At 39.0% G+C, this 13,735-nt stretch overlaps 1 protein-coding gene across 1 annotated transcript in view; it reads right to left on the bottom strand.

Annotated features, from left to right (window-relative positions):
- Positions 1-1,716: 1,716 nt before the first annotated feature.
- Positions 1,717-13,735, bottom strand: part of CPNE4 (copine 4) — a 434,578-nt gene continuing 422,559 nt past the window's right edge. The window contains exon 16 of the mRNA XM_075827119.1: positions 1,717-2,687. Within this exon, the coding sequence (XP_075683234.1) occupies positions 2,556-2,687 (132 nt within the window). The 3' untranslated portion in view covers positions 1,717-2,555. The remainder of the gene's footprint in view (positions 2,688-13,735) is intronic.

Here is a 13,735-nt window from a genome sequence, read left to right as displayed (position 1 = left end):
CTTATTCAGTTTCTCTGGAAATTATTGTACTATACCATATCAAAAAGCCCCTAACATGCAACTAGGATGGCTATAGTAAAATTAATGGTAGATCTAAGTACAACATTGCACAACATTTGCTCCCTGACTGTGTGAGTGGTACCTGGCATAGTCAATGCAAGGTTATTATATGATTATACTAAGTTATTGTATATTTCTTATAATACAATGTTATTTAGTAAAGTCTGATTAATGATTGACTAGATAGAAACCTCACGAGCTACAGAATGAATGTTTCACTGAGGTTGTCATTGTGTTCTATAACAAGTACTATATAAAAAAAGTTCCTAATAATGGGGCAAATCCTACAGAGCAGTGGTTTCTTGTAGTCAATAAAGCGTTTTCTCCACTGCATTCTCTGACCTCTAGGACCCCCACCGATCCTGAGAATGAAGGGCCTGCAGCACTGATTTAGCGCTGCATCCACTTCTACGTTTTTCCTCACAGCAGCGCTCCCGACCACCCGGCTTTGCAGGCAACTGCAGTCGGTCCCTTTCACTTGATTGAGGCAGGTGGCCGAGGCACCGCTGTGCAGGGAAAAACAGTGTAGGATATGCATTGCTTCATTTTCAGTATCGGTGGGGGTCCCAGAGGTTGTACCTATACTTATGATAAAGTGATGGCATATTCTAGCGATATGCCATCACTTTATAAAATACCCCTTTAATGATAAGATATATTCCAATATTAAAATAATCATACGGCGTCATATGATGCCACATACTCTATGACTGACCTTGATAACTATTAGAATCCCATAAAAATAAGCTGTAGAAATAAATATTTATCTATTTGATATCCTACCATTTAATTAACAGTGGCATTTGTGAATAATAAGCATAGTGATTCTGACTAGAAGTCAGAGACTTTAGTAATAACTATTAGAAAAGTGATTTTTAATCTTAATACCATAGGGGAACCCATGGAACATGTTATTACTCCTGAGGAAACTCCCTACTCCTATTACTACCTCAAAGAGCTTAGTGTAGAGGGGCAGGTAACGCATTCTACATTTCTTGGCCAATATTATAATTTGGCTGAGATCTATTGAATGCCTTGCAAATTAATTCCAGGTCATGCTGCTTGCTGTTGCTGCGTTTGAGGAACCGCTGACCAGACTTTGGGAAACCTCTGGGCTCCGGGCAACCATGGCTTGGAAACACTGTCTTAGAAGTTTGCCACTATATATACTGTAATACACTAAATTTTAAGGCTGTAAACTAGATTTCAGTATATTAATACCTTCATCCTGTGCTTTTTGTTTTGTGCTGACATTTCATTTTAGACATTACATAGTCTTCTATGTGCTTCTGTGTGCTTTTAGAATATTACCAAGGTAAAGGCTTAAAGGGGTTTCTAGGCATGGAGCAGTTTTCATACTGAGGACCTATCCACAGGATAGGTCATCAGTATATGATCGGTAGGGGTCCGACACCTAGACCCCACACCGATCAGCTGTTCCGGCTGCCTCCAGGCACCGGAAGTTATGCAGTGGTCAGTCCCAGAAGCAGGTGAATATGAGCAGAGCTGCAGTAACCCAGCATGGCCGCTGTACTGTGACCAGAGCCAACTGCTTCCGGCACCCACCACTGCATAACTTCCAGTGCCCAGAGGCAGCTGGAACAGCTGATCGGTGTCAGACCTCCACCAATCATATACTGACGACCTATCTTGTGGATAAGTCATTAGTATGAAAAACTGCCCCCTGCCTGGACAAGCCCTTTTTTACTACAACAAGAAGAAAATCCCAGAGAAAGAACGGAGAGGACACAATGTATACCAACCACAGAGTTGTCGAATCTTCTGTATTTGGAAAATGTATTTTCTTGGGAATTGAGCTACAGTATACCTTGAACTATTTAAATAATTCTTGGAATAGAATGTTATACATGGAATATCTAAATATGCTTATCTGTGTTACAATGTTATAGTCATTACATTATACAGCTATAGAAATAATAATGAATAGTTGAGCATATTAAAAATCTGCCTGAACTTGCCATATAAATATCTAATCCTTTTACAAAATGCCACACTTCTGTATTTGGAAAATGGTCACAAAATTTAAAGTAGGCCACTTGTATCAAGAGGTAATTTACTAGAATCTGTAAACCAGGAATTGTATCTCGGACATGCAAAACCCCATATACCTACGGTCTAACAAACAAAAAGATTTGTTTTCCAGCAGATAAATCTGTGTAGTGTCTATGAGCTGTTAATATATATATTTCAAAAGGTTTTAAAGTGTAAATATGATAGAAATTTAGCAAAATGTCAACAAATCTGTATAAAAAAACCGAAACATTTTCCATTCTTTTCGAGACGACATGCTGTAATTTTTTTGTTTCCATAAAAAGTCTTTAACAATACAACTGCTATGCTGATCCAAGCCTCCAGTAATACATGCAAGAAAAAAATCATGTTGGTAAGTTAAAAATCACTAAAACGTGCTATATATTGTTATTATGATGATTATTATTGTTATTTTGAGATGTTGTAAAAGTATGCAGAGTAGTTCAAGGTCCTAGTGTCCTGGAAGACTCGTATTCAGACACACATTTTGGTTTGATCCCTTTGCCATTGTAATAGTCCACAACTTGGTTTGGAACTTCTGCCAAAACACTTTTTGCAAGAGCAGCAGGAGAAGCCTATAAGGAGACATGTGAACGAGAAAGTGATTTAGTCCATCATTTTTTTTCCCACTTTATAACCCAGCCATCCACTTAAATCCTATATAGGTATATAGGGGAACCAAAGCATAAGCATAAAATCCTAATTCAATTTTTATATTTTATGGAATCATTTCAGAACACAGATGAGCAAAGAAAATTCCTCCTATTGCAAATGACAAACTGTTAAAGCAGACATTAAGGGGGCAATTTATTAAACACTAAACAGCAGTATTCTGGAAGAAAAAAGTAACACATTTTGACACACACCTTTTTTATATTATCACTGAAATCAATACGTGGGTTCCTCAAAGAAAGAAGTAGTATCACAGAGTGGGAACTCTTCATAAAACATAACCTTTATTCATGATTAAGATTAGAATACTCTGGGTAATTCTTTTGAATGCAAATACCCCTGCCACAACCAGGGTTGACTCAAATAAACAATACACAATAATGACCTGGAGTATCCAGAAAATGATATCTAGATGGCGTGGTACCATACACCACCTATTGCTTATTTGATTCAACCCTGGTTGTGTCAGGGGTATTTGCATTCAAAATAATTACCCAAGAGTATTTTAATCTTAATAATGAATAAAAGTTATGTTTTATGAAGAGTTCCCACTTTGTGATACTACACACCTCTTTTGCACACATTTTTTTAAATGTTACACTGTGCCGGGCAGTTTTTTAAAAAGTGGGCTTGGCTTTGCAAAAGGGGGCAGGGCTATTCATGGTCCGACAAATTTACCATGAATTATAGAGAAAATCTAGCTGTCATGGATTTCACATTCTGCCACACGGACGGCTAGAGATACGCCACATTTTTAAGAGGCGTGTAATTTAGGGGCATTTTACTTCAAATACAATACTATTATCATTGGCGTATGAAATGACAGTCTTAATAAATTCTCCCCTAAGGCTATGTGATGTGACATATCACCTCCAATCCTCACAGTAAACGGCAAGAGTTTCCTGTGTGGTGACATATTCGACCATTGATTATAATGCATCAACCGTGGGGCCTTTGGAAAAAAGTCAAGTGGAGATGAAAGGAGACAAAGTAGCATGGTTCTTGCCTAGCGTAAAGGGTCAATGTGGTCAAATCCTTAGCGTTTGGACATTAATGGCAAGCTGCCAACAATGTCTGTCCTGAGACAACCCCCGAAAAAAAATAGTATTAAACAAATTAATTCCAATAAAGATGTTCATATAACATTCTTTAGAGTAAGTATTACATATTATTTAATGAAGCCTGGATATATATTCACAGATCTCAATGATCTCTACTAACTATAAAATTTGCCACTTTGTTAACCCTGACTTGGTTCAATTTCCAAAGGTTAAAGAAAGTTTAAATTAAAAAAGTTTTTCAATATATTTGCCTGGGGGAGGCATTAATTTTGTCCCACTGTCCTGACTAGGCATTAGATTTGGGAGAAAGAGGAGAGCTTTTGTTTCTTTCATAGGAAGCAGCTTGCTGCAACAGAAACCTTCTGCAGTGCTCTGTCTCCAATGGAGACCAAATAAGGCTAATACCTGGCCCCAGAACTAACCTTACTCTTCCGGAGTTCCAGCCAACTATGTAAAGAATCTACACATAAGCAACAGTTGACGCTTGTGTTTAGTGGCATAGATCACAGCAGGACATATTTTGTCCACTCACACAAGAACAGTAAGAAATAAGCTTGAATGCATTGTGCTACTGGCCCCTGAACAAACACCTAACAGATGACCAACAAAAGGGCAACAGATATTGCCAGTTAATACCTTACACCACAGTATTGATTTCATTTGACAGACTTTGCATCACAGTCTGCAAGCTGTCAAATTGCAGCAATAATGGGTTCCTGAGGTTACAAAAGGCAATACCAATTGATCCACTTTAATCTGTATTATATTGAAAGCAGATTTTATTGTGACCTTAAAGAGCATCTTTTTTTGAAAATGCCAATGTCCTGACAGTTTTTTGTTTTGCCTTCTTCTGAAGTAGGTCAAACTTGATGGATTTATGTCTTTTTCGAACCGTATGTGTAATTATTGTATTTGTTATCCAATAAGTGAGTGGATTTTCCTATTTTGAGCATCCATGCAGAAAAATATATAACCTTTTTATAAATAGAAGTGACAAATTTTCTTAGTTCATTTATGGCTCAGAGAAGTAGAGGTCTCTTTACTAGGCTCTAGTCCTGTCATGACTGGGACCCGATTTGGAAACTGCAAGTGAAGTTGATAACTTTCTGTTCCATTGTCAAGCTCTTACAGATAGCAGTGCTTCAAAAGACTTTACTTTGTGAAATCATGAGTCTCTGCCTCTGAGCCCTAGACACAAGGGAATATAACTGACTCTCCCCTCCCCACTACATGCCAGAAATATAACCTAGCTCCTTCCTAATTTATCATGGCATAGAATGTAGCCTACCTCCGCCTCTCCCCTGGACACTAGAGTGGAGATACCAAGAAATAAAATCTACCCTTCTTAACTGAACACCATGAAATAATGGAATATTGTCTACCCCGGACATTCAAAGGGGTTGTCCACTTTGGACAATCTATTTTTGTCTGAAGAGTCTTGCTGCAGAAACCCCCAGTGATCAGCTGTAATCTCCCTGCAGCGCCACCGCAGGGAAACTATAACATTACATAGTTCCCATAGTTTGGTCCTCCAAAGTGAAAGAGTATTTGAAAATGTTTTTTTTCTAATATAGATCTTTTTCCCATTGGCCCCTCCAACCAGATATCTTATAAGCTATCAAGCCTCCCCACTGTCTATTGAAATAAAATAATATACCAGATTAAAAAACGCTTGTACGGCGCTGCTAACTACTCTCATAGACCACTTCTGATGCGATAAGTTCATTGGAGGAGTTGATATTAAAGTTCTATGACATTACTGATGGTATTATCTTACTAGGCAGAAATACTACTTCATGTGTATACTCCAAACACAATAACTCCTATAGTGAAATAGCTGACACCCCCTTTGACTTGATTGGTGGGGGGCCCTAGTGCAAACAGCTTCACGCTTTTCCTCTGAAATCTTTACAATATGAGCTTTATGTAACATGGAAATTATACAAATTGGAGACTTATTCATATTTTGTTAAGCAACTTGATATCCGGTCTCTTGATAGAGACCTGATAGGGAATAAATAATTACTATCTTCTTGTCAATGTTTATATTGTATGGGAATAATTTTGCGGAAATGAAAATCCAATTGCAGTGCTTCAGAGATAATATCTAATATTTGAATAAATAAATTTTCGTCCATATTAATTGTTCAAAACCCCACAGCTTTTATATAGATAAAGCACAAATGAAGATTATATTGAATACTAAATGCAAACATCTTGCTTGTGAATAAAATGAGGTTATCCATGACTAAACAGTAATCATCATGGATGTGAAATGATAAACAGAAAATTAATTTGAAGATTTGGAGACCATTTTTAATTAGAGCACTTGAAGGAGAACTGATGCGGCAGACTTATCCATTCACATAGTCAATGACTCTAGTGCAGTGTCATTTTCATGATATTAATATAGGAATAATTGAATCCGACATGCTTTGTTTTATTGAAGAATGACCAATTTAATTATGGTATGGCCTTGGATTGAAGCAAGCAAATTCTGCCAGGGAAGTAGTGTATGGTCTCAGTATTTCAATCAATCTGTCACCAGTTTATAAGTGCCCTATCTCCTACCTAATCTGATAGTCGCTGTAATGTAGATAACAGTTTTTGTTTGTTTTTTTTAAACGTTTATTTTTGGTGGAGTTATGACTATTTTTTGTTTTATGCTAATTTCTTCTAAAAGCCCAACTGGGCGTTTTTTTAACTTTTGACCAAGTGGGCGTTGTAAAGAGAAGTGTATGACGCTGACCAATCAGCGTCATACACTTCTCTTCATTCATGCCCAGCTTGTTTCACTGCACAGCGTGATCTCGCGACATCACGCTGTGCTGTTACTTAGGTAACGTTACTGTTGGAGTAAGTGACAGCAGAGCGTCATAAAAAAAACAACAAATAAAAAGATTAGGTAGGAGATAGGGCACTTGTAAACTGGTGACAGTGCGTAGAACATTGTGACATCTATTGCATTTAAATTGGTATTGGGTGCACTGTGATGTGAAATTCTAATCTATCATGGTCAAGTTCAGGTGGAGTTGACTGGAGCTTCCATAGCTTTATATTGTGTACACTTTTTTTTAATAAAAAAAAAAAACACCCCCGAAAAAACAAACAATTGGAATGTTCTTGCACAAATAACCGGATCATTGCACTGCCAACAATAGTATAAACTGATCTTGTCTTGTGATTCTCCTGGTGACAAAAGGGTTAGGGTGAATTCACATTCGGAAGATTTGTTGCAGAAATTTCTGTGACTGTCCTATTCATCTAAATTGGGCTTGCAGATTTCCAAAAACATGGGGTATTCAGATGGATGAAATGGATTTTTTCAGTTGTAGAAATTTCTGCATTAATCTGCCATGTAAAAATGTACCCTTAGGCCACGTTCAGACGTGGCAGAATTGGTGTTGAATTCTGCTGCAGAAAGTCCGCAGTGGAATTCTGCAGCAGCTTTTTTTTACATTTGTTTCTATACATTTTTAGGAAACTTAGTTCAGACGTTGCAGAAAATAACTGTGCGGAATTTAGACTGCGGTGCAGATTTTCCCCTCCGCAGCATGCTCATTATGTTGCAGAGAAGCAGCGGAATTTCAATGTGGATTTTAGACTTTGCAATGCAAAAACTGAAATCTGTGATATCTGCAATGTCTGAATTACCTGTCAAATATGCAAATTTTGCTGCAGATTCGTTGCTTAATTGCTCGAATCTGCACCAAAATTTGTAGCGGAAAAATTCTGTCACGTCTGAACGTGGCCTTAGAGTGGCCGTACAAGATGCGCCCGAGAACCGCGAAACAAAACCGCATGCGGTTTTCGGCGGATAGGAATCCTGTACTTCACCTGTGCAGGCCGTACACCTTATTAATAAACTGAGTTTGTAATTTGCCATGTATGTTATCATGTATGTAGTCTGTGGTTTTGCATAGGTCTGCAGGTAACCTCAGTGGGTTAATTATTTTGGTGGAGCACAAAAGGAAGGGACACATGACGCATGCAGCCATCTAACATCAGTATTTACCATTGTGAATGATACTCATGCTCTAGTTACAGAGATTGGGACTGGACAGTGATCAGGAGTTTATGTCATTAATAAATGAGTGATCAGCAGCATTGCATTAATGAAATCAGAAAAAATGGCTTTTTACTGAGCCAATGTGTCTCTCTCTCTCTCTGTTTTTAAACATAAAAACAGAGCGTCATAATGATGCCGGCTGCACGAAAATCACGCAGCCACGCACCATATGCTGATGACACACGGACCGTTTGCGCGCGCAAATTAGCTATGTTTCCATCACCATTGATATCAATGGTGAGGGAAACGGAAGCTTGGGTTTCCGTTTGCCTTTCAGTTGAGGGGTTAACCCGACAGAAACCTCTTACAGAACCCCTCAACAGAAGGGCAACGGTGATGTGAACAGGCCCTAAGACACGCTGTCACTTGCTGATCAATGGGGGCTGCATTGCTCCACATTGCTCCACATTGCTGCACTGCGGCCTCTTCATTCTAATGGGGGTTTCAGCAGTCAGGCTTGCTACCACTGGAAAACCCATTTTAAATGGAATAAGAATAATAATATACAAAATTCTACCTATAAGTAGCTTATATAAAAACCTGGGACTAATTTAAAAAAATTGTATAACATAAAAATTCCTACAATTTTAACTTTATTACCACAACAATCTCAGAGTAGAAAGTGCACATTCAAACAGTGTGACCACCATTTTCTAATCACCATGCTGGCGGAAAATACCTCAGGGAGACATTATCTGCACACAAAGAGGCAGACATTGGATTATGGATAACATACAACATCGATTTTCCACTGTTTGTCTCTGAAACTCAGGAGATTTACAGAGGGTTTCACAATGTATTATGTTTAGGATAAAAGATTATGAGGGAAAAGTCTGAAGGACTCATTAAATGACCATTTAATTTATGTCATTTCCAAAAACCCTCTGACACATTTACAATGCAGTTAATAGGTCCTATCAGCTGGGAATATACTATATGACATAAACTGGATCCGCAATACTGGCATTAAGAAGCTGTTGGTTTCTGGAAATAAATGTAATCATGTATACACAGCTGTTCACACGGGGGAGGGGAATGCAAAAGATGTATCTCGCCAAGTTGAGTATCAGTGAGCCTCTCTGGACCCTCAGTATGTAGACTAATGGTAAATTTATATTAGCTAACTCTAGACAGTGTCTGGTTTTAATGCAGTATTAATCACATATTTTTTTTCCAATGGATTCCATTGGGTAAGATTTTAAATACAAAAACAGAAAACCGAAGTCAAGAAACAATTATATCTTCCGGACAAAGTAAAAAGGCCACATCAAGTGCAATATACAATGATTGTCAAAGCATAAAATAATACAGCTCAATGAAACAAATGGCAGACAATTGGCAGTGGAGAAAGAGGCAACCCCTGAAATACAAGAGGAACAGGGGCCAGGATGCCCAAGAAAAAAAACTGTGTTTTGTTGTGTTTTTTTTAAATGTGTTTTCATGGTATTTTTATTCATCCTTTTGAGGTGCGTATTTTTGTGCAGCCAGATGTGTCATTAAGGTCTATAGTTGAATATAAAATGCACTACATACGCTGCGTTTTTGTTTGTGGTGTTTTTTGAGGGCAATTATGTGGTCAGGTGTGGTTTTTTTTCCAAATGCAGCATGCTGTGGGGTTGGCGATTTTCATTCATTTTTATTGTTTTTTTTTGCCAAAAAGCATGTACAGGGTCACACACACACACACACACACACACACACACACACACACACACACACACACAGACACACACACACACACACACACACACACACACACACACACACTTTTTGTGTCAGTTTTTGGAGCCAAAGCTCAAAGGGAAGGTATATAAAACAAAGATTGATGCATCTCCTTTCTTTTGTGTCCACTTCTGGGTTTGTCTGAAAAAACTGAGCCAAAAATTGCCACAAAAACTGTGTGTGTAATTCTAGCCTTAAAAAAACCACCAAGAAAATACAATTAAAAAGAACGCATGTTACTTTTTAATAACACTGGCCTTTTTCGAAAACCGTTTTTTGATGCAGTTTAAAAGGCCAGAAAATATCTGTGTGAAGAAAGGAGGTTTTAGAGGAAAATGGAGCGACAGAGAAGAAAAAAATGAAAATACAAAAGGAAGGAGAAGAAGGAAATCAGTAAAAAAAAAATACTTTAGGCAAGCACCTATATTGCTATCTTTGTTCTTGTCCTTTATGCACATAGGGATTGGTAGGTGGGAGTTGGGGGGATTATTAATTCTTTACTGAAGTATTCTTACGTGGAATAATTTTATTATTTTATACAGGATTGTATTGTTGATTGTCGTTGGCCGTTAATTTGATGGAAAATCTAATAAAAAGATTATACACGAAAAGAAAAGAAAAATGCTGTATATAAAATAGATACACAGTAATAACATTTTGGGTATAAACGTAATAATGTATACCCATTATACATTCCCATGAGAGGGATGTGAAATATGCATCATGGTTTTTTAAATGTCATCAATAGACCTGAAAGAGGCAGTCCACAATATAAATGCTAAGATTTGGGGACATAATATGGTATTTCTCCTGAATGAACTTGCTGACAGACATTTATGTTTTTATTTTCAGCCTGTTTCACACCCAATAAACATTTTAAATGGATGGAATTAACATGCTAAACTACCCAGCCTAGGAGTTAAAATCTTTTGTATCTTTGATAGTGGTCTAGAATAGCTTAGGGGTTAATATATTTTATCTCCGGTTGGGCCATGGCAGTGAATGGAATCACAGTAAAAACTTTGGTGGTTAAGAGTAGTGAAGGGGTTAATAGCAGCATCCCTGGAGTTCTGAGGTAGTGAAGGGTTAATGGCAAAATGCCTGGTGGTCTAGAGTGGTTCTTCTCAAACTATAAGGCAGCCCCTAGTTGTTGGTGAGGAGAAGCTGGGTAAGCAGTTTTCACGAAAGTGATCATAATCTGCACAGTCTTTTCTCTGGCTGCAGCAATCTCCGGTTTAGCGAAATAATTGACTACTTTTGGACTTATAACAATGTTCTACTGGGTTCAGAAGACAAATGAAAGGCAAATTGAGCAATATTTTTAATTTCGGCATGGACTTCGACCATGGGTATTAAGGCACAGGCATCATCATGTTCTGACGGATAAGGCCCCAGTAGAAAAACATTGAGAAGCCCTTGTCTAGAGTAGTTAAGGTGTTAATGCCCATATGCCTGAAGGTATAAGGCAGTGAAGATGTTAATATAAACATCCCTGGGATTCTAGGATACTGAAGGGGTTAATGCCAGCTTCCTTAGTGGCCTAAGGCAGTAAAGGTATTAAAGGGGTTTTCCAGCCAGTACAAATTGATGTCCTCAGGACAGGCCATCAATAGCTGATGGGTCGGGGTTAGACTCCTGGGACCCCTGCCGATCAGCAGTTTTGAAGGGGGTGCAGAGCTCGTACGAGCGCTGCTTCCCCTCAATTTCTACTTGCTCACTGCGAATCTTCGACACGCATTTAGTGGCGATTCACAGATATTGCAGCCTTTTCTTTCTTTCACTTCAATGGTTGAAAAGGCTGAAATACCTGTGAATCGCCACTAAATGTTTGTCGAAGATTCACAGTGAGCAAGAAGAAATGATGGGGAAGCAGCGCTCGTACGTGCGTTGCACCCCTTCAAAACAGCTGATCGGCAGGGGTCCCAGGAGTCAGACCCTGACCCATCAGCTATTGATTGCCTCACTGTCTCTGATGAAGTCCCAGCTGGGATGAAACGCGTAAGACGTATGCACGGTGGTGAGAGACGTCATCACACCGTTTTCTTCAGGCGTGGTTGCTTGTAACTCCATGCCTCAAACCACGCTGGTTTGTTATCCACTATACTGGCTGGTATTTTATTACTTTGTCCCTGGAACTGAGAGATGTAACCTCTGCTACCTACGAGGTATGGGACTTAATTCCTAAAGGATACTAACCGGTGGCTTTTATAAATCTGAAGCAAGTACTTTGCATGCACGCCATAACAACTTCCAACCTACCTGTACCTGGGAATTAACCCATCTCGTCACAGACGAGAAAGCAAGGGAGAAATTCACTCCGTGTATAATCAGGAGTTTTTTTTGCTGGAAGGAGCCCAGGTGACCAAGAAAATCAATTTAAGGTCGGATGTATGTGGCTATTAAGTTGCACTGAAATTTCGAGAGTGATACTAGACTATTTATGGACTGATACGCACACAACAGATGAGTATGCTGAAATCTATTGCGGATCTGTAAAGGATCTGCCAGGCACTACGTCTGGGTATACTCCCAGGATTAATCAGTCGACACCTGAGGCCAGACCTCTGAGACTGACACCTGCTCCCACCAATCAGGGTGGCAGGCTCAGGAGTGGGAGAGCCTATCGCGGCCTGGTCAGTCAGAGTTAGCTCCGCCCCCTGTCCATTTATACCTGCCGTTTTCTCTTCCTCCTTGCTTGTTATTCTTCTTGGATTCCTGGCTCCACTGCTGCCTTGCTCCAGCCTGCTTCTACCGTGCTTCTGCCTTGCTTCAGTTCCGTTTATCCTGCGTTGCTCTGCCCCTGGCTTGCTTCTGCTCCGTGCTCCCGTTTGTATACTCCACTACTTCCTGATCCTGACTGGCTCATTCACCGCTCCGTTTCCTCGCGGCATTCCGTGGGCTACTGTATTCCCTTGCGTGTTCCCTGTTTGTACTCCCTTGCACTTAGACAGCGTAGGGACCGCCGCCAAGTTGTACCCCGTCGCCTAGGGCGGGTCGTTGCAAGTAGGCAGGGACAGGGCGGTGGGTAGATTAGGGCTCACTTGTTCCCTTCACCTCCTTCCTGCCATTACATGATCCCATATATTCTCACTGCTCATTCAACTTTACCGTCTGTATTTTGGTTCTTGGCTGTGCTTAACAATTATGCCGTCCCGGCAGGCTTGAATTTATTGTTCCTCTCTGGCTGTATTTGGTTACATGTATCTTACTGATTTATCTTATTGTATTCTATTTAGCATATATATGCATATATAGATATATACTCAAAATTATTCCTGGCCAGGTAGTTTTTAAATTGTATTCTATCATTGTATAAGGACTTTTGTGGGAATTGGCTCGCAATATTTCCTTTTTCTTTTTTCTACAAATAAAATTATATTTTTATACTATAATATTTAGAAATAAATCTATTTACCATATATTTATATTTGAATTTCTTTACCCAGATGAGTGCTTGTAATGTCTTGGATAGTTTTTTGGTTTAGTTACTAGGACGGCACCATGTGGCACCTTAGCCACAATATTTTGGGTTTTTTGGATACCTTTTTTTATACCTCTTGCTATTGATGCCCTCTCCTGAGGATGGACCATCAATTTTTACTGTCTGGAAAACCCCTTCAATTACTAGCATGTCTCACGGTTTAAGGGGGTTGTCTGGTTCGAGAAAATTTATAATAAAAGTAAAAATAAAAATTATCCAATTTTCCCAATATGCTTTCCATATTAATTATTCATGATTTTGGATACAATTCCATGGTCATGTGATGGACACACAGGTGCTAGGATGGTTAGAGTACACAGCTCTGATACACATACTGTAACGAGCCGTGCACCTGTGTGTCCATCACATGACCATGGACAGAATTGTATTGACTGGAAGTAACCAATGAATAACAAGCAGAGATCTTGAAAACCATGAGTAATTGATAGAGAAAGTGTATTGTAAAATTTTACCATTTTTAATTGTACAAAAAAATAACATTAATTTGCTTAACACCAGACAATCCTAACCCGTTAGTGACCGCCCCATAGTGTTTTTACGGCGGTCACTAACGGGCTTTATTCTGATGCAATAGCCTTTTTACGGCGCTGCATCGGA

The sequence above is a fragment of the Rhinoderma darwinii genome, chromosome 5 (assembly GCF_050947455.1).
Source record: "Rhinoderma darwinii isolate aRhiDar2 chromosome 5, aRhiDar2.hap1, whole genome shotgun sequence".
Classification (NCBI taxonomy): Eukaryota; Metazoa; Chordata; class Amphibia; order Anura; family Rhinodermatidae; genus Rhinoderma; species Rhinoderma darwinii.
Note: the sequence above shows the minus strand (reverse complement) of the source record. Positions and strands in the feature narration are given on the sequence as shown.